This window comes from Bombina bombina, chromosome 3 (assembly GCF_027579735.1).
Source record: "Bombina bombina isolate aBomBom1 chromosome 3, aBomBom1.pri, whole genome shotgun sequence".
NCBI lineage: Eukaryota > Metazoa > Chordata > Amphibia > Anura > Bombinatoridae > Bombina > Bombina bombina.
Genome location: NC_069501.1, coordinates 250232202 through 250254536, shown reverse-complemented (window position 1 = coordinate 250254536; position 22335 = coordinate 250232202). Strand labels below are relative to the sequence as shown.

The window sequence follows — 22335 nt, the reverse complement described above, 5'->3', positions numbered from 1 at the left end:
AAAGCAACGCCAAAGCATATATGTCTGACCAAAGGGGATTCCAGGGAAGCATTTACAACCATTTGTGCCATAATTGCACAAGCTGTTTATAAATGATTTCAGTGAAAAACCTAAAATTATGAAAAAGTTAACTTTTTTTTTTTTTGGATCGCATTTAGCGGTGAAATGGTGGCATGAAATATACCAAAATGGGCCTAGATCAATACTTTGGGTTGTCTGCTAAAAAAATTATATATAGTTTTGATAGGTAAATATAAAAAAGGCTCTATTTCTGTTTAAATGTAGTGATGGCAAAAATGCTTGTCTTTTAGGGAAGTTTTTGTCTGAAATGCTCGGTCCTTAAGGGGTTAAATAAAAAAAACAGTGGAGTAAAAACTGCTACAGAGCCCGCAGTCTTTACATAACATTTATCAACAACTAAGATAAAGCAGAAAAGAGCTTTAGCTGTCTCACTACTCTAGAATAGTTATTAACCCTTCTGACTTCAATGAAAAACAGACGGGGAAACAAATAATTTTCTTTATTCAGAAAAATAAAACTTAAAATGGACACCACTCGCAGAAGAAATAAAAGGGCGGAAGAACGGAAAGAGCGTGGTGGGAAATAATTAACTATAGTACCACCGACTCTAAGAGCAGTTCACAAATACACTAATAGAAAATATAAGGTGCGCTACCAGAACCAGAGTGTGTTTCGGTAATGTGCTAATAGCCATAATGCACTATTGATTACCATCTGCGCAATGTATATACGGAAAAAATAAAGCTGCTGAGAAAAATCTTTAAAAACGACTAATATATATATAGCAAAAATAAATATATACAAGTGTTCCCTCACTCAAATGTTGTACTGTATATGATGGCAAGTGTATATAGAAAATGTAGGTCCCCTGGCTATGATATGCATACTTGTATAGGTGGCCCTCGGTTTACAACGGTTCAATTTGCACTGTTTCAGAATAACAACCTTTTTTTTCAGTCATGTGACTGCTATTGAAAAGCATTGAGAAGCAGTGCATTGATTAAAATAGCCAGTAGGTGGACCTGTCCGCTTGTGTTGCAGCAAAGATATGCAAGCTGAAATCAGTTTAACCAGACCTGAGCTATCAAACAGCTTGCAAAGGAACAAGATCTTCCTGTCTATAAATCAGTCCAGATTGGAATGCATAGAAAGAACGGTTTGCAGAAAAATGCAAGTAAAGTCTGTGTTGTATGATTATTTTATTAGGTTTATAATGCTGTTTAGCAAATGTTTTTGTTCATTTAACTTAGTTTAATTATAAATGTTGTGTTGTGTGATTATTTTATTAGGTTTATAATGCTGTTTAGCATTTAAAGTCTTCATTTCAAAGCTTTAAAAATAATGTATTAGGTGTTACTTATGCCATGATGGGCCTGGAACCTAACTCCCTCACTTCCCATTGACTTACATTATAAACTGGGTTTCAATTTACAACGGTTTCGATTTACAACCATTCCTTCTGGAACCTAACCCCAGCGTAAACTGAGGGCTACCTGCTAATAACCCGCAGGCTATGCGATTGCCTGAGGTACGTACCTGAGAAGCATCCAATCTACCCTGCTTTCAGTAGAGAGCCCATCCAGTGGTGTGCCAGCAAGAGCGGAAGATATCACAAAGCGCACGATGACAAGCCAACAGAAGACAAACCCAACAGAAGGAGACTAAGGGACAAAATTACCCAGACACCTGTGGCAGACTAACCCAACAGGAGGAGGCTAAGGGACAAATTAACCAGACACCTGTGGCAGGCTAACCCAACAGGAGGAGGCTAAGAGACAAATTACCCAGACACCTGTGGCAGGCTAACCCAACAGGAGGAGGCTAAGGGACAAATTAACCAGACACCTGTGGCAGGCTAACCCAACAGGAGGAGGCTAAGAGACAAATTACCCAGACACCTGTGGCAGGCTAACCCAACAGGAGGAGGCTAAGGGACAAATTAACCAGACACCTGTGGCAGGCTAACCCAACAGGAGGAGGCTAAGAGACAAATTACCCAGACACCTGTGGCAGGCTAACCCAACAGGAGGAGGCTAAGAGACAAATTACCCAGACACATGTGGCAGGCTAACCCAACAGGAGGAGGCTAAGGGACCAGTCCCCACGACACTTGTGGCAGACTAACCCAACAGTAGGAGGCTAAGAGACAAGTCATCCAGACACCTGTGGCAGAGTAACCCAACAGGAGGAGGCTAAGGGACCAGTCCCCACGACACTTGTGGCAGACTTACCCAACAGTAGGAGGCTAAGAGACAAGTCATCCAGACACCTGTGGCAGAGTAACCCAACAGGAGGAGGCTACAGGACCAGTCCTCACTACACCTGTGGTAGGCTTGTGATAAACTCCTGCAGGGGAATTACATTCACTGCCTAAGTATAATATTACTCCTTTCTATGTAAAGCCAGTGTTTGAGGGAGAGAATGGGTCTCACATAGATCTAAGAACCCCTGTTCACAAAGAAAAGAGCATCTAATTTTTTCAACTTCCTCCTGTAAAGCCAAATAAATGACTGGGATACCAGAGAGGTGAGAAGGATTAAAAGTTCATGGAATATTGGGTGTGGCAATGGTTGAATCTGAGGAGTAATGTCTTGTGGACTTTCACCACCTTGTGAAAGAAAGATTTAAGTGGAAACCTAGGTTTCAATATGGCGGCACCCTTTGCTATATAGAAAAAGTGAAATTGGAGAGCTCGCAAATTTCAGTTAAGTTGCAGGGAAAGGGGAGAAAACACATTCCTTTAACGGTTATTCATATTTAATAAAATACTGAAGAACATAAATTATAGTAAAAATACACAACAAAAGTACTATTTTAAATATATTTAGTGAAGTATTAGCGTGTTTGAAAACATTTCTATCAGGGTAAAATTTTTAATACGTAGAAGTAACCTGGTATATAACGTACACAGACATCATACATACACACACACCACGTATACAAACAAATACCAGAGATATCAGTTTTCATTATTTCATACTTAAAATAGAAAAAGCTTTTAAATATTTAAAAAATGAAAATCAAAAGTTATTTATTGTAATTAATTGGAAAACAATATACATGAATGAATAAAAACTGTATCCTTTAGCCAACAGTGTTAGGCTTATTATTCAATTCCTTAGGTTCTATTATTGAAAACAAACATTCTTTCAAACAGATAATCTTGTGTTTCAAAATGAAGAGATGTAAAATGACATAATAATAAAGTGCTTTATGTTCGCAAACAACCTCAAGAGAATCTGTGACTCACTTTAGATACCATCCTACTATTCTGTGTGCAATATGATCTAATTAAAATTACATTCAAATGTGTTATCACAAATCCTCTGACATTTCTTAGATTAAAGTGAATGTAAACTTTAATGAATAAGTGCCAGTTATCTAAAAACACGGGCACTTTCATTCATTGAAGGGACATGAAACCCAAAAGTTTTCTTTCATGATGTAGTAAGAACATACAATTTTAAAAAAAACTTTCCAGTTTACTTCTTTTATTAAATTTGCAACATTCTCTTGGTATCATTTGTTGAAGGAGCAGCAATGCACTACTGGTTTCTAACTGAACACATGGGTGAGCCAATGACAGTTGGTATATATATATATATATATATGCAGCCAACAATCAGCAGCTAGAAGCTAGGTTCTTTGCTGCTCCTGAGCTTACCTAGATTAACCTTTCAGCAAAGGATAACAAAAGAAGGAAGCAAATTAAATAATAGAAGTCAATTGGAAAGTTGTTTAAAATTATATGCTCTGCTTAAATCATGAATGTTTGATTATGACTTAACTGTCTCTTTAAATCCGGCTTCCTCATCGATCTGCTAACTACAGCAGGAGCTGCGGGCGGGGGATCGCCAATCAGTTTTCCATAAAGAAAAGGTATTTTAAAAAAGAAACTTCAATGTAAAGTTTAATGAATGAAAGTGCCCATATTTTTAGATACCGGGCACTTATTTATTAAACTTTACATTCACTTTAATAATACATGAAGGGAAGACTTTTTTGCTAGTCTGTATTACAAACCTAGAATAAAGCAGTAAGAGGGACAGTAAAGAATAAAGGGGCAGTGTACTGTAAAATTGGTTTCCGCCTTAATGAGTATACCATGTATGGGAAATTGCTTTCTAAGCTTGCAGAGGGATCAGACATCCTTATTGTATCACTCAAATGGTTCCCTTTATTATATCTGTCTCTATACAATACTTATAAATAACTATTGAAACATTTTAGAACTTTATATCTCCTACTCCCCACTGGGAGTATAACTTATTTAGCTGGCTGTGTTTACACAGGTTGTCAATAGCCTATACTTAAGTATAGAAAATTTCAGTATAGATAGTGACACAAGAGACAAAATCAGCTATTTAAAATGCGGATATAAACGTAAAGGAGCCATTAGTACACAGTTTAATACACTTCAGCAGGTAAAATGGATAATTGGGAACAAATTAAAGGGGAGAAACATTTAGGGTAAATAGTCCCTTTAAGCTTTCACAAATTAGATAGAGCATGCAATAAAAAATAAAAAAACTTCTATTACCATGTTTGCATTCTCTTAAAATCCTTTGCTAAAAAGTAAACCTGGGTAGGCTAATTTTGAAAAGGTAGTATAGTTTTGACTTTCCTTTCAAGGGACAGTCTACTCCAGAATTGATATCGTTTAAAAAGATAGATAATCCCTTTATTACCCATTCCCCAAGTTTGCATAACCAACATGGTTATATTAAAGGGACAGTCAACACCAGAATTTTTGTTGGTTAAAAAGATAGATAATCCCTTTATTACCCATTCCCCAGTTTTGCAAAACCAACACTGTTATATTAATACACTTTTTATTTCTGTGACTAACTTGTATCTAAGCATCTTCTGACCGCCCCTAATCACATGACTTTTAGTTATTATCTATTGACTTGCATTTTAGCCAATTAGTGCAGTGTCTGCCACTAGCCACGGGCGTGATCACAATGCTATATATATGGCCTACATGAGCTTGCTCTCCCCTGCTGTGAAAAGTAAATAAAATAGAGGCGGCCTTCAAGGGCTTAGAAATGATCATATGTGCCTCCCTAGGTTTGCTTTCAACTAGAATACCAAGAGAACAAAGCAAAATTGTTGATAAAAGTAAATTGGAAAGTTGTTTAACCCCTTAACGACATACGTCGTACAGGGTACATCTTGCACAAACTGGTCTTTAAAGACCAGCGACGTACCCTGTACGACGTTGGGGTTGAAAGCGGCTGGAAGAGATCCTCATCGCTTCCAGACGCTTTCCGTTTATTGCAGTGATGCCTCAATATCGAGGCATCATTGCAATAACATTTTTCCCCATCCGATGCAGAGAGAGCTACTCTGTGGCCCTCTCTGCACCGGACATCGGTGTCCGCAATCGTTGGTGGGTGGGAGCCGACGTGGGAGGCGGGTGGGCGGCCATCGATGGATTTTTAAGTGCAGTGGTGGGCAGGGTAGTTAGGGGGCGGGTGCGTGCACGGGGAGGGAGCGGGTGGGAACCGTTACACTATGGAACAGTTAGTTAGAGGGAGAGAGGGGGAATAAAACATTATTATAAATCATATATAATCGAAGTGATCTGGGAGGGGGTGGGGGTTTAGTCTTTAAGGGGGGGAACCTACACTACAGAAAAGTGGCGCCCAATAATGTAGAGGGGGAGGGTTAGCATATGTAAATATGCTATAAAAATAATAATAAAAAAAAAGATACCTTTTATTTTAGTACTGGCAGACTTTCTGCCAGTACTTAAGATGACGGGGATAATTCTGGGGTGGGGGAGGGAAGAGAGCTGTTTGGGAGGGATCAAGGGGTCTGATGTGTCAGGTGGGAGGCTGATCTCTACACTAAAGCTAAAATTAACCCTGCAAGCTCCCTAATTAACCCCTTCACTGATAGACATAATACACGTGTGATGTGCAGTGGCATTTAGCAGCCTTCTAAGTACCAAAAAGCATCGCCAAAACCATATATGTCTGCTATTTCTAAACAAAGGGGATCCCAGAGAAGCATTTACAACCATTTGTGCCATAATTGCACAAGCTGTTTGTAAATAATTTCAGTGAAAAACCTAAAATTGCGAAAAAATTTAAGTTATTTTTAAATTTGATCGCATTTGGCGGTGAAATGGTGGCATTAAATATACCAAAATGGGCCTAGATCAATACTTTGAGTTGTCTACTACACTAAAGCTAAAATTAACTCTACAAGCTTACTACATGCTCCCTAATTAACCCCTTCACTGCTGGGCATAAAACACATGTGGTGCGCAGTGGCATTTAGCAGCCTTCTAATTACCAAAAAGCAACGCCAAAGCCATATAAGTCTGCTATTTCTGAACAAAGGGGATCCCAGAGAAGCATTTACAACCATTTATGCCATAATTGCATAAGTTGTTTGTAAATAATTTCTGTGAGAAACCTAAAGTTTGTGAAAAAGTGAACAATTTTTTTTATTTGATCGCATTTGGCAGTGAAATGGTGGCATGAAATATACCAAAATGGGCCTAGATCAATACTTTGGGATGTCTTCTAAAAAAAAAATATATACATGTCAAGGGATTCCTGACAGATATCAGGGTTCCAATGTAACTAGCACTCATTTTGAAAAAAAGTGGTTTTGAAATAGCAAAGTGCTACTTGTATTTATTGCCCTATAACTTGCAAAAAAAGCAAAGAACATGTAAACATTGGGTATTTCTAAACTCAGGACAAAATTTAGAAACTATTTAGCATGGTTGTTTTTTGGTAGTTGTAGATGTGTAACAGATTTTGGGGGTCAAAGTTAGAAAAAGTGTGTTTTTTTCCATTTTTTCCTCATATTTTATAATATTTTTAATAGTAAATTATAAGATATGATGAAAATAATGGTATCTTTAGAAAGTCCATTTAGTGGCGAGAAAAACGGTATATAATATGTGTGGGTACAGTAAATGAGTAAGAGGAAAATTACAGCTAAACACAAACACCGCAAAAATGTAAAAGTAGCCTTGGTCCTTAAGGGAAAGAAATTGAAAAATGGCCTTGGTCCTTAAGGGGTTAAAATGACATGCCCTATTTGAAAAATGAAAGTTTTTTTTTTTAACTTGACTGTCCCTTTAACATACTTTTTACCTCTGTAATTACCTTATATCTAAGCCTCTGCAGACTGCCTCTTTATTTCTGTTTTTTTTTTTAAAGACTTGTATTTTAGCCAGAGCTGACTCATAAATAATGCCACGTGACTGAGCACAATGTTATCAATATGACACTAATGAACTAGCACTGTCTAGCTGTGAAAAACTGTTAAAATGCACTGAGATAAGAGGTGGCCTTCAAGGGCTGAGACATTAGCATATTAGCCTACCCAGGTTTAGCTTTCAACAAAGAATACAGGAAGAACAAAGCAAATTTGATGCTAAAAGTAACTTGGAAAGTTGCATGCGCTACCTGAATCATGAAAGTTTAATTTTGACTAGACTGTCCCTTTAATCATTAGGTACTTAAAAGTGTTATCCCTGCGTTATGCTAGGGATAATGGATACAAAAACAGTTTGCATACTCTTCCTATACAGATTTTCCCTGGAACCCAATAGCTATTTGAAGCAACATGTGCCCAAGCTTTTCCTCCTTTCCACCTGCACTGAACTCCTCTGAAAGTTCTCTAAAAGTGCAACATATTCTGCGGTTCTCAATGTATTCACGGCGAATAGCATGTTTCCATTTGTATCGTGCATCTCCATATAAAACAACCAAGGATCTTTGTGGCAAACAAATAGCTACTTCTACTTCCCCGTATGGAACATGATTAGTTTGCAGTTTATTATCTACATGACAAAAAGGTTGAGTAATGTTCATATTATGGCTTTGTTTAAGGTTGGAGGTTATGCCATTGTTTGATTCAGTTCTTTGTTCTAAGAGAGGCATCAGTTGAAATGTGTCTAAAGAATCACATGTCATTGTCAGCACAGTCTTTGAAAGAAGATTTAAACTCACTAAACGTTCTCCCCAAAGCCAAGAGTCATCGAAATGTGGGTCAATAGCGGACCCTCTATCTGAATTGTAATCTAGGTTACACTGCTCGACTGGCATAAATCCTTCCAGAGCAGAATACGGCTTCATCCTTTGCCACAGTACTTGGCTAAAACTTGGAAGACCCGTAAAATTGCCAAGTTTTAGCTTCTGTTTCTTAAAGTTCACCTTTGGACCATAATCCTGTGGAGAGGAAAAATAAATAAATGAATATATTAATTTACAATAAACTATATTTGACTTTGTAAATTATAGCAAGCACATATAGGTCCATTTAACAAAAACAATGATGGCACATTAAAGGGGACATTTTACTCAAAAAGTTTCTCCCCTTTAATTTGTTCCCAATGATCCACTTTACCTGCTGGAGCGTATTTCCATTACCCTTATATTGCAAGTATTTCCATTACCCTTTTATTGGCATTTGAAATAGTTCATTTAGCCTGTGGTATCTCCACCCACCCTGAAAGTTTTTGGCCTCAAGGCCAAGTTGTGTTAACACAGCCAGGGGAAGAAATTACACTCCCAGTGGGTTATAGAAGAGATAAGGTAATAAAATGTTAATTTTCCATTGTTCTCTCCAAGTGATTGGTTTATAGACAGATATAAGATAAAGAAGCAGGTATATGTACACAATGTGATACAGTAATGAGATTTGATTATACCTACAAGCTCAACCCATTTTACTAGGCTGTGGCTTCAAAAGACAAAATCAGCTAATTCATATACACAAATAAGCCTTAAAAAGCAAATCTCATACATTTTATACTCTGTAGCTGTTAAAAAAGTAATTGGAAACACATTAAGGGAAAAACAATTTTATATTATACTGTCCCTTTAAGAATCCCTAGTAAATACGTTTTGAAGGTAAAATTTTTTGTAAATTTGGTACATGTTAATACAAATATATCAAACTAAACAGCACAGACATTATCTAAAGAAGAGATTTAGCCTTTATAAGTCCATGTTTGGCACCTTGTGGACAAATATGCTGATCTTGGAGCTTATACAGGAGTAGATTGGTGAACACATGCACTAGTTTGCCTGTTAATCGAGATAGTGCACAAGAGTGTCCTTACCAATCACAGGCTAAGTATACTCTCAAATCAACACCTGATGGTTTCAGGGATTTTTTTTAAAAAACAATTTGTATTTTAAATGTGCTATGCAGTAGTATGCAGGAGCTGTATAGTGACAAAATACTATTGATTATAATGTCCATTTACAAATTGGAGACATTTTGGTGGCAATGTAGGCATTATGTATGCAGATTTATGAAAGTACTACTCATATGTGGATATATCTATGTTACAATTGTCACAAATTACACAGGTGCATTATACCTGCTTCCGTCTCCCAGACTGTGAAAGCTTCCATTCGTCTTTATCCATCAGATTCACCATCTCCTTTTCTTCCTCTTCTGTAACAAAATCTGGTATTAGACAAACTCCAGGGAAGGGAAACCAGTAACCATCTGACTCTGTATTTTTTATTCCAACAGCTACACCGTCTGCTGGATTATAGATAAAAGATTTTCTCTGAAAAATAAATAAAAAGAACAACTAAATAATAAAGCTATAGAGAATATTTGGAGAAAAATAAAATAAATGGTGCATATTTAAAGAGACTTAAAGGGACAGTCAACACCAGAATGTTTGTTGTTTTAGTAAATAGATAATACAATAAAATGACATGCCCTATTTGAAACATTAAAGTTTTTTTTTGGACTAGACTGTCCCTTTAAAACCCAACATTTTTCTTTCATTATTCAGATAGAGCATACAATTTTAAAAAAAGTTTCCAATTTACTTTTATTATCAAATTTGCTTAATTCTTGTGTTATTCTTGTTGAAGAGATACCTAGGTAGGTAGGGTGCTCATGCCTAAAGAACTACATGACAGGAAATAGTGCTGTCATCTAGTGCTCCTGCTAATAAATGACAATGTTGCAAAACTGCGGCCATATAGTGCTGAAGACAAGTGCACGCTTACATCCATGCTTTTCAACAAAGGATAACAATAAAACAAAGAAAATTTGATAATAGAAGTCAATTGAAAAGTTGTTTAACATTGTATGTTCTAGATTTTGTCCCCTGGAAATTAAAGGGACACATTACAAAAAAACATCTATATAATGCATATAAAAGAGCAGCTGTAAAACAACATGTTAATATATATTTTGTGTAAAAAAGGTTAAAGGCCTCCTGTATCATGTGACAGCCAATCACAGAGTCATACACATACACTGTGAAATCTTAAAGGAACATTAAATCCAATTTTTTTCTTTCATGATTCAGGCAGAGAATACAATTTTAAACAACTTTCTAGTTTACTTCCATTATCTAATTTGCTTCAATCTCTTGATATTATTTCCTGAAAAGCATATCTAGATAGGCTCAGTAGCTACTGATTGGTAGCTGCACATAGATGCCTCATGTGAATTGCTATTTCTTCAACAAATTATATCTAAAAAATGAAGTCAATTAGATAATAGAAGTAAATTGGAATGGTGTTTAAAATTGTATTATCTGTCTGAATCATGAAATACTTTTTTGGGGTTTAATGTCCCTTTAATACTGCATGTTCTGAATCATAAAAGTTTATTGTTGACTTTAGTGTCCCTTTAAGTAAAAGCAGTTTGTATTTAATGTGAAACTAACACTAAGTATCTGATTGAGTGAATCCATTACTCTTTGGCTGATGACGCAGCTCTCACATAAAAGGTTAGTTTATTTAGCATAGGAACATTATTTCGCCCCCCCCCCCCCCAAAAAAAAATAATTAAACACTATAATACATTTTTAAACGTGCTTTTAGATTGACCAGAAAAAGTGTATTCTGTCTCTAAGAATTTTCCAATTCGGACAAGTTGACAACACACAGCTGGATTCACTAGCCTAACCCTGCAACATCTGTCCCTAAGTGGCATCTGTCGAGAATATCTGATAAAGAATGGCAAAATAATGGTAATTCGCTAACAAAATGACAGTGAAAGCTACATCAAAAAGATGTCAGCTGCAGAAATCAATCTTGCACTGGGGAGGGGGAGAGCTCACCCTATTTAAATGGTGTTCCTGCAGCTGCTTTGAATACAGTGAACTCTTATCAGTTGCTTGCTTTAATGCGCTACCCAGGGTGCTGAGCCAAAAATAAGCTGGCTCCTAAGCTTACATTCCTATTTTTTTTTTTCAAATAAAGATACCAAGAGAACTAATAAGAATGTATAGGAGCAAATTACAAAGTTGCTTAAAATTGCATGCTCTATCTGAATTATGAAAAAACAAATTTGGGTTTCATTTCTCATCTGTAAAACATGTATATGTATTTTTTTAATTGTCACCACAACTGTTACTGGTTGATAGGCAATGCAACAACATACTATAATACAATTTGAAAATAACAAAGAAAAAATGAGTACATGTAACTGTTTTATTAAACTAAACACAACAACATGGGTTATTTATTTAGAAGCAACATTAAACATCACATGTGAGCAAGTTTTAAGTTAAAGTGTAGTGAATGTAAACTTTTAATGAATTAAAAGCCCGGGATCAAAAAGTAATCTTAAAAACAGGGGCACTTTAATTCATTACAAGCGGAGCGGCATGCAGCGTTTAGATGCGGCTGTGCGCGCTCAGTGTGTCCTGCCTTTTCTTCTCTGAGCACTCTGCTGCGCCAGGTCGTGTAGCTGAGCGCTCAGAGATAAAATATCTGAACTTCAGAAGCAATGCGAATCAGCTGCTTCGCCTCGCGCCACATTGCTTGCAGTGTGTCACAGCCTTTATGGTTTTAAAATACTTACCTTTGTGTTATGGTAAACATAGCGCCGATCCTCCGGCCGCAGCTCCTGCTTTCTTTAGCAGGTCGATGACGAATCCGGCTTCCTCCAATCGTTGTGTGCCCCCTTTGGCATCCAGCTTGTTGGGCACGCAACGATTGGAGGAAGTCAGATTCGTCAACTATACGCTAATGAAAGCAGGAACTGCGGCCAGAGGATTGGTGCTATGTTTACCATAACACAAAGGTAAGTATTTAAAAAAAATAAGCATCTTTGTAAACTTTAATGAATTAAAGTGCCCCTGTTTTTAAGATTATTGTTTGATCCTGGGTTTTAATTAATTAAAGTTTACATTCACTTTAATAAAACTGCAAATAAAGCAAAAAAACTAAGCAAAAGGACACTAGATGAATGGCGGGAGGCAGTGGATGATCTGCTGGTTCTTGAGAGACTGCACTACACTAAGACTAACCAATTGGTCAAGTATGAAATGATGATGGCCTGTTGGAAGGGGACACCTATTTAGGTGGCAGGACGAACGTGTATTTGCACGCGGGAATAGGGTTGGTACTGGAATCCCCCCCTTTCTTTTTTTTTTTCCTCCCTACCTTAGTGAACTTTTCTTCTCCTTCTTCTTCAGCTCCCTTTGGACCTTTAGGTCCATGATAAATCTTTCTAACACGCTTAATATGCTATTTGATTTGTTTATTGTTGAGAAACTACTTTTGTTGCATTTGAATTTTTTTTGAAAAATCAAGCTTACAGATAAGACACAAGAATTTGGATAACCTTTCCTTTTCTCTTCAGAAATGTACTTCCATTGGGACTAGTTTTTTTTTTCTCTTTACTTTTTTTTTTTTTAACCATCAGGCCACCAATTTGGCCCTAGGATACTCCATTGGACTATACTGGCTTGTATGGACCTTTTTTCTCCCAATGTACTAATTATTCTGGTTGTCGATCTTCTTGTATTGTGAAATGCCTGAAACAATAAAGCTTGTTTGGAAAAAAAAAAAAATAAATAAAGCAAAAGAGCATCAAGGAACCATCGGACAAATTGTAATGTTTATGTATCACTAAGCATAATGCAAATTAAGCTTTTTTGTACATTTAAAGGGACATAAATACTCTGATTATTGCACTAGTTATTGCATGTTTAACGCCTGCAAAGGAGTTAAACCCATAGTTAAAGTCTGCCCCAGATCAGCAATGCACTACTGCGAGTTAGCTAAACACATCAGGTGTGCCAAAGACAAGCGACATGTGTGTAGCCACCAATCACCAGTTAGCTACCAGTAGTGGAATTGCTGCTCTTGTACCTACCTAGTTTCCCTTTTCAACAAAGGATACCAACAGAAGTAAGTAAAGCTGATCACATAACTTAAAAGGGGTCTTAAAGCTGCCCTTCTGGCTGAATAATGGAAGTAATTTTGGCTTTAGTTTCCTTTTAAATGTTTACTTAAAGGGATAGTCTAGTCAAAATTAAACTTTAATGATTTAGATAGGGAATGCAATTTTATACAACATTCCAATTCACTTTTACCAACAAATTTGCTTTGTTCTTTTGGTACTCTTTGTTGAAAGCAAAACCTAGGCAGGCTCATATGCTAATTTCTAAACCCTTGAAGGCATCCCCTTATTTCAATGCATTTTGCAGTTTTTAACAGCTAGAGGGCGTGAGTTCATGTGTGCCATATAGATAACATTGTGACCATGCCTGTGGAGTTACAAGTGAGAGGGCACTGATTGGCTAAATGCAAGCCTGCCAAAAGAATTGAAATAAGGGGGCAGCCTGCAAAGGGTTAGATAAAAATGTAATCACAGAGGTAAAAGGTATATTAATATAACAGTGTTGGTTATGCAAAACAGAAGACTGTGCATTGTGTTAATGGAAAAAGTAAATTGAAAGGTTAAAATTGCTGCTCTAACTGAATCATAAAAGTTTAATTTTTACTTGAGCGTCCCTTTAAATAAACCTCATAATAAAGTATTATTTAAAGGGCTCATGCTATTTCTTTTGTAAACAACAGACTTTTGGTGTAACTTTATAGATTGTCCTACTTGTATTTACATACAAACATCCGTACTTGGTTACTAATAGAAACAGCATGGGGCTGGCTCCTCTGTTTCCTTGCTGTCTACTTTATCCCTGCAGTAAATATCATAGATTCAGCGCTGGTCCCCAAAACTAATGTAACAAGTCCCTTTATGATGCTGATTAGACAACTGTGCCATATACACTACCCGTATACACATCCTAACTTATATACCTTGTGCGGCTCATGCTGTAAAAGCCCACGATCTGGTAGCCCAGGGCGCTCGCACAGCAAACAGGATCGGATTCCTTTACACCCGCAGCTGTCCATGTAATTCTCGGGGACCGTTGCCATTCAAACCCGTGATACCGACGAGCTGCAGCCTGTGTTTTATCAGACGAATTCGCTGGTCTGTTAGAACAGCTGCAGCAAGCACACCTAGGGTGAGAAAGTGAAACAAAACTGTACCGGAAGTGACGACACTGTACGGAACTTTGTACAGTTATGTGACTGGGATATAGAACGTGCAGTGCACAAGGCAAGAAGCAAAGCAACAGTTCGTGAACTAGGAGCTGAACAGTGCAAGAACATTGTTTAAGTATCCACACAGTAAGTAACTGAGGTTTAACGACTGTGCATGTGGCTAAAATCATCTCTATTAAATGGCATGTCTCTATATAGCAGTAACATATAATACAACTGCATAGTCTTCAGTACTGTAATCAATCTTCTGTTTCCTCTTACATTAGGGTATATTGCAATAGTTTATTATTACTATAGTAGTCTGAATGTTTAGATCTTCTACTGTTGTAAACATTGCTATTATTGTTTGCCTATAAAGTATCAAACTTTATTTGTATATTGCATTTAAAAGAATAGTCTAGTCAAAATTAAACTTTCATGATTCAGATAGAGCATACCATTTTAAACAACTTTCCAATTTACTTCTATTATGACATTTTCTTTATTTTCTTATTATCCTTTGTTGAAAAATCTGAGATGTAAGCTCAGGAGTGTGCATGTGTCTGCAGCATTATGGCAGCAGTTTTGCAACAATGTTAGACATTAGCAGGAGCCCTAGATGGCAGCACTATTTCCTGTCATGTAGTGCTTCAGGCATGTGCACGCTACCTACCTAGGTATCTCTTCAACAAAGAATAACATGAGAATGAAGCAAATTTGAAAACTGAAGTAAATTGGAACATTTTTTTAATTGTATTCTCTATCTGAATAATGAAAGAAAAATGTTGGGTTTTATGTCCCTTTAAGCAACGTTCTAATTTACTCTTACTATAATTTTTTCTTCGATCTCTTGGTAATCTTTATTTGAAAAGGCAAGAATGTAAGCTTAGGAGCTAGCCCATTTTGAGTTGAGCACCCTGTGTAGCGCTTGCTGATTGTTGAATTACATTTAGCCACCAATCAGCAAGTGCTACGCAGGTGCTGAAACAATATGGACAGACTCCTAAGCTTACATTCTTGCTTTTTCAAAATAAAGATACCAAGAGAAAGTGAAAAAAATAAGATAGTAAGAGTAAATTAGAAAGTTTAATTTTGACTAGACTATCCCTTTAAATGGACATTTTCATTAATTTGTGTATAATAAAGTAAAATCTGTTTAATGTGTTTATATTTAAAGGGAACTAAACCCAAAATGTTTCTTTCATGATTCAGGTAGAGAATACACTTTAAAACAACATTCCAATTTACTTCTATTATATAATTTGCTTAATTCTTTAGATATCCTTTGTGGAAGAAATAGCAATGCACATGGGTGATCCAATCACATGAGGCATATATGTGCAGCCACCAATCAGCAACTACTTAGCCTATCTAGATATGCTTTTCAGCAAAGGATATAAAGAGAATGAAGCAAAATAAATAAATATATATACATAAAAGTAAATGAGCAAGTTGTTTAAAATTGCATACTCTTTCTAAATCATGAAAAAAAAAATTGGGTTTCATGACCCTTTAAGTCATCTTTTTAAAACGTTTTGCAAAGTGTGTTTTAATAAAATTGGAGCACATTCTATATGGGATACAATTACAAACTCAATTAAACACCCATATTTTGTGATGGATTCTGTAGAAAGGTGTTGATAAGCTTTTCAATTACAATTGTATTTTCGCATTTTGTTTACTTTGAAATTCACATTTCTGCACTTTGCATACCTTTAACAAGCTGCAGTAATGTGGGTTCTCCATAACGGTACTTCTATGTGTATTTCATATTTCCATAGACTGATATTTTCATAGTTAAAACAATTAAATGGAGCTACTGTACTACACTTTTTAATCAAAAATAAGGAATTATACTAATTGAAGTGAATGTAAAGTTTCATGAACGAATGCCCGATTTATTAAAAACAGGGGCACTTTCTATCATGAAACTTTACATTGCAGCGTTTTTTTTAATGCTTACCTTTTTCTTCAGCAAAGCCGGACCGCGATCCCCTGCCCACAGCTCCTCTTTACTTACGTCAGCAATGATGAAACCGGTTTCCTCCAATCATGGCGTGCATCCCAGAGCGTTCATCTTGTGAGGTCACGACGTGATTGGAGGAAGCCGGTTTTGTCATTGCTGTGCTAAGTAAAGAATGAGAAGCAGGCGGGGGATCGCCGGTCTGGCTTTGCTGAAGAAAAAAGTAAGTATTTAAAAAAAAACGCTGCAATATAAAGTTTCATGAATGAAAGTGCCCCTGTTTTTAATAGTATTTTTAAAAAACAGACACTCATTTGTGAAACTTTACATTCACTTTAAAGGGATATGAAAGTCACATTTAAATTTGCATGATTCACTTAGATCATGTATTTGTTAAGCCACTTTTAAATTCACTTCTATTTTCAAATATTCTTTGTTCTCTTGGTATCCATTGTTGAATGAAATGTACTTATTCCACACTCGTGGGAACTTGATGGGGATTGGTACCTTTACACATTTGTCTCTTGTGATTGGCTGATTAAATGTGTTCAGCTATCTCTCAGTAGTGTATTGCTGCTCCTTCATCAAAGGATATCAAGGGTATGAAGAAAATTGAATAATAGAAGTAAATTGGAAAGTTGTTTAAAATTGTGTGTTCTATCTGAATCCTGAAAGAAAACAGTGTTTAGATTTATACAGACGCTTGCAGGCTGAGCCCATTGCTGCACGTCTTTATGGTCCAAAACCAGATCAGTTTCAGAATTACAGCAGTGCTGTGAAGTGCCAGCTAAGTTTTAAATGTAAGCATTAGTTCTTTTTTTTCCATGTAAACTCAACTTTTTTTATATAATCCCAGGAAGAAAAGAAAAACAAACAACATTGCCTTTTGGGGATATACTGGAATTCACAATGACCAAACTAACAACAGACATCTTGTTAAAGAATGGGCTTCCAAAATCCACTAGGCTGAAAGATATTAAAACTCTGAAGTATGTTTTTTTTTTTTTCTTTTAATTTTCAGTTTTACAAATGTTTATATAACATTAATGTGCCTTACATTCTTTATAACAAGACAGTGAAATGCAAGTACCTGTAAGTCCACGCAGCAGTACAGAATGGTATAGAACTCTTGTGTATAAGAGCATTGTGTTTTCAAGGAAATGTGGGGGATGTTTGAGGTATAATTTGAAAATATATCGTACCCTATGGGAAACTCATCAGAACTGCTGATTTGATATGTTTTATCTTATTGGAGCCGCTCTATATTTGGTAACAATATTGTGTCAGACGACATTTTAATGAAAGCATCAAAGCCACGCAGATTTTGTCACCAATTTTAAATAACTAAATAATAAATGAGTTAAAAGTCAGATGAGACAGGGTATTTGTTCCAGACAATAAGTACAGCAAGTGATGCCTTGTAAGTGATTGTATCAGTAGACAAAAGAGGAGATTGGACATAGCAGGGGGCACATTGAGTGTAGAGCTATGATAATGAAGGGTGTAGTTTTGATAAGGGTTTTGTGTGGGTGTGTTTCTGTATCCTAGGTGTAGACCGTTTCTTTCCTGCATTGTAGGATAATGCAATTATATTTATTCAGTCTGTTAACATGTCAATAACTCTTTGTAAGGAACTTAAAGGGACAGTCAACCATAGAACTGTTATTGTTTTAAAAGATAGATAATCCCTTTATTACTCATTCCCCAGTTTTGCATAACCAACACAGTTATATTAATGTACTTTTTACCTTTGTGATTACCTTGCATCTAGGAACCTTCTTCCAGCCCCCTGATCACATGACTGTGACTGTTTATTATCTATTGTCTTAAATGTAGCATTGTTTTGTGCTAAATCTTAAATAACACCCTGTGCCTGAACACAGTGTTATCTATATGGCCCACGTGTACTTTCTGTCTCTTTGTGTTGAAAAGAGATTTAAAAAGCATGTGATAAGAGGCAGCCCTCAAAGGCTTAGAAATTAGCATATGAGCCTACCTATGTTTAGTTTAAACTAAGACTACCAAGGGAAAAAAGCTAATTTGATGATAAAAGTAAATTGGAAAGTCGATTAAAATTAAAAGTCCTATCTGAATAATGAAAGTTTAATTTATACTTGACTGTCCCTTTAATTCTAGGGTATCCATGTGTTACACACATTTTGTTTTAGGGAAATTGGATCTAACATTATTAAGTGCTATACAAGAACAACATTAAATAATGTGCTGCATGCAAATATTAAGATGTTATTCATTCTAAAACAAGCTATTATTTTTGCTCCATTTCTAATATCAGGCTGTCAAAGATGAACCTACAGTCAAATAACCTGGACCCACAGCTATTTTCTCAAATGGAGAAACTTGAAGAACTTGATATCTCCAAAAACTTACTGTCTGAACTCCCTGAGAATCTCAACCTTGTTAACCTGAGGGTTCTAAACTTCGCTGATAACCAGGTTGAAGAAGTCACTACCTTGACTCAGTTTCCCAACTTGGAGGAGCTTATATATGAAGAAAATCTATATTTGACAGTAAGTGCCAATTTTCCAGATTTGCGATCACGCTGTTTATAAATAAAGATAATGTTTTATAATGGGTGGTATAATGAGCAAAGTGTGATACACTGTCACATTTCTACTCATCAGGGGCGCGATCCGATATACGGCGTAGTTTTCGGTGCAAGCGAGGGAACCCGCGCCGCCCGTAGTTTCACCTCGCACATCGGGGTATTACATATACCCGGCCGGCAGTTGCTAAAGTGCTGTAAGTCAGATAAACTAGCGATGTCCAGAAATGAGCGTAACTACAAATTTCTGGAGTCGCCAGTGACTTACGGCACTTTAGAAACTGCCTGCACCTAAAAAAACTAACAAAAATATTAAATCTCCCGTAACTGTCTAACCTGCCTCCCAAAAATAAACCCGGTAAGTATACCCCTATATCCGCAATCCCTCCTCTCACTCCTAATAATAAATGATTTTAACCCCTAGACCGACAACCCCCCACAACGCAATAAGCCTAATTATTAACCCCTAAACCGCCATAGCCCACACCGCAATAAACCTATCCTAGTATTAACCCCTAAACCGCTGCTCCCGGACCCCGCCGCCACCTACATTATATGTATTACCCCTAAACCACTGCTCCCGGTCCCCGCCGCCACCTACATTAAATATATTAACCTCTAATCTGACCCCCCTACACCACTGGCACCTACATTAAATATATTAACCTCGAATCTGACACCCCTACACCGCCGCCACCTACATTAAATTTATTACCCCCTAAACTTAATTCTAACCCTAACACCCCCCTAACTTAATTATTATTTAAATAAATCTAAATAATATTACTATTATTAACTTAATTATTCCTATTTAAAACTAAATACTTACCTATAAAATAAACCCTAAGATAGCTACAATATAATTAATAATTACATTGTAGCTATTTTAGGATTTATTTTTATTTTACAGGCAACTTTGTATTTATTTTAACTAGGTACAATAGTTATTAAATAGTTAATAACTATTTAATAGCTACCTAGTTAAAATAATTACAAAATTACCTGTAAAATAAATCCTAACCTAAGTTACAAATACACCTAACACTACACTATCCAATAAATTAATTAAATAAATTAACTACAATTATCTAAAATAAAATACAATTAAATAAACTAAACTATAGTACAAAAAAAACAAACACTAAATTACAAAAAATAAAAAAATATTACAAGAAGTTTAAACTAATTACACCTAATCTAAGCCCCCTAATAAAATTAAAAAAGCCCCCCAAATAATAAAATGCCCTACCCTAAACTAAATTACAAATAGCCCTTAAAAGGGCCTTTTGCGGGGCATTGCCCCAAAGTAATCAGCTCTTTTACCTGTAAAAAAAAGAACAACCCCCCCCCCAACATTACAACCCACCACCCACACACCCCTACTCTAAAACCCACCCGATCCCCCCCCTTAAAAAACCTAACACTACCCCATTGAAGATCACCCTACCTTGAGCCGTCTTCACTCAGCCGGGCCGAAGTCTTCATCCGATGCGGGCACAAGTGGTCCTCCAGCCGGGCAGAAGTCTTCATCCGATCGAGGCAGAAGAGGTCCTCCATCCGGCAGAAATCTTCATCCAAGCGGCATCTTCTATCTTCATCCTTCCGGCGAGGAGCGGCTCCATCTTGAAGACATCCGACGTGGAGCATCCTTCCTACACGACGACTACCCGACGAATGGCTGGTCCTTTAAATGACGTCATCCAAGATGGTGTCCCTCGAATTCCGATTGGCTGATTGGATTCTATCAGCCAATCAGAATTAAGGTAGGAAAAATCAGATTGGTTGATTTAATCAGCCAATCGGATTGAAGTTCAATCCGATTGGCTGATTGGATCAGCCAATAGAAATGACCTTGCATTCTATTGGCTGAGCCAATTGTATTTTATTTTAGATAATTGTAGTTAATTTATTTAATTAATTTATTGATAGTGTAGTGTTAGGTGTATTTGTAACTTAGGTTAGGATTTATTTTACAGGTAATTTTGTAATTATTTTAACTAGGTAGCTATTAAATAGTTATTAACTATTTAATAGCTATTGTACCTAGTTAAAATAAATACAAAGTTGCCTGTAAAATAAAAATAAATCCCAAAATAGCTACATTGTAATTATTAATTATATTGTAGCTATCTTAGAGTTTATTTTATAGGTAAGTATTTAGTTTTAAATAGGAATAATTTAGTTAATAATATTAATATTATTTAGATTTATTTAAATAATAATTAAGTTAGGGGGGTCTTAGGGTTAGACTTAGGTTTAGGGGGTAATACATTTAATGTAGGTTGCGGCGGTGTAGGGGTGTCAGATTAGGGGTTAATAAATTTAATGTAGGTGCGCTCCGGGAGCGGCGGTTTACACTTTATTAGGTATTGCGGTGGGGGATTGCGGTTGACGGGTAGATAGACATTGCGCATGCATTAGGTGTTAGGGTTTTTTTTGCAGGCATTTTAGGGAGTTACGGTGCTCCCATACTCAGCGCAAGGCCTGCTACGGCTGCATTTTATGGCGAGGTGAAAATGGAGTAAGATTTCTCCATTTTCGCCACGTAAGGCCTTGCGCTGGATATTGGATACCAAATTGCGCGTCTTTTATATGTTAGTCTATGGGTGAAAAAACTATGTCCGACGGGTTAAATATACGTGCCGCATTTATATGCAGCGCTGTATATAGGATACCAAACCCGCGCAAAAACCGTCGTCGGCGGCTTTTGCGGGCGACGCTGCATATCTTATGGGGCCCCAAGTCTTCTTGACCTTGTATCAATAAAATTAAAAAAAAATTGGAGTAAATTGTAAACTTTTTAAAAATGGTGTGTTCTGTCTTGTTCAAAAAAGAACATTTTTCGGATTCATATCCCTTTAAGTTTTCACAGGCACAGGCCTTCATAGCATATGTCCATATGCCACTGAAAAACAGAAATAGCGTTTAGCTAATGGAAGTATATTGCAAAATGCTTCTATTTAAAATTCAAAAAGCACTCATGCACATTTCAGTTTTGACCTTTCTATCCGTTAAGTGATTTCCTTTACTGTACATAAAAGAGAATGTTTTGTTGCAGATAAGGAGGAGTAAATATGCCTGGTATATTTGTAACTGTGCTATAGAATTGTTGAAATTCTTCCATACTTTTAACATGTTTATATATTTTTGTTTCCAGGTGAGCGATAACTACAAGGTTTTTTGTCTTTTACCTAAGCTACGAAGGCTAAATAACAAAGATATAACATCTTTAGCCAATCACGTAAGGTTTGTCAACCACAGGGAGCTTAGCAACAGAGTAAGTTGTCCTTTTCCACTAGCATTTTACTTCTTTTTTTTAAACCTTGTTGTTTTTTGTTTTTGTAAACTACTACCCTTTTAACGCAGTTAGGACGTTGTTTCCGTCCGAATTTTGCTGGGCGTTAGCGCCGAAGGCCGGAAAACAACATTTCATAAAGCCATTGGCGCTTCCCTGATGGGATCGTGGTCTGGAGGGCGTGCCTAGCATCATAGGGACA

At 36.5% G+C, this 22335-nt stretch overlaps 2 protein-coding genes across 2 annotated transcripts in view; one reads left to right on the top strand and one right to left on the bottom strand.

Moving 5' to 3' along the window:
- Positions 1–3026: 3026 nt before the first annotated feature.
- On the bottom strand, positions 3027–14296 carry ALKBH4 (alkB homolog 4, lysine demethylase). Its single transcript, XM_053706252.1, has 3 exons — positions 14085–14296; positions 9380–9574; positions 3027–8219 (listed from the first exon to the last, which is right to left on the bottom strand). The coding sequence occupies exons 1-3, from the start codon at positions 14202–14204 to the stop codon at positions 7572–7574; spliced, it is 963 nt and encodes a 320-aa protein (XP_053562227.1). The 5' UTR covers positions 14205–14296; the 3' UTR covers positions 3027–7571.
- A 59-nt stretch (positions 14297–14355) lies between these two features.
- LRWD1 (leucine rich repeats and WD repeat domain containing 1) overlaps positions 14356–22335 on the top strand; it is a 44775-nt gene continuing 36795 nt past the window's right edge. The window contains exons 1-4 of the mRNA XM_053704597.1: positions 14356–14459; positions 17132–17264; positions 18569–18803; positions 21996–22115. Coding sequence (XP_053560572.1) covers positions 17185–17264; positions 18569–18803; positions 21996–22115 — 435 coding nt within the window. The 5' untranslated portion in view covers positions 14356–14459; positions 17132–17184. The remainder of the gene's footprint in view (positions 14460–17131; positions 17265–18568; positions 18804–21995; positions 22116–22335) is intronic.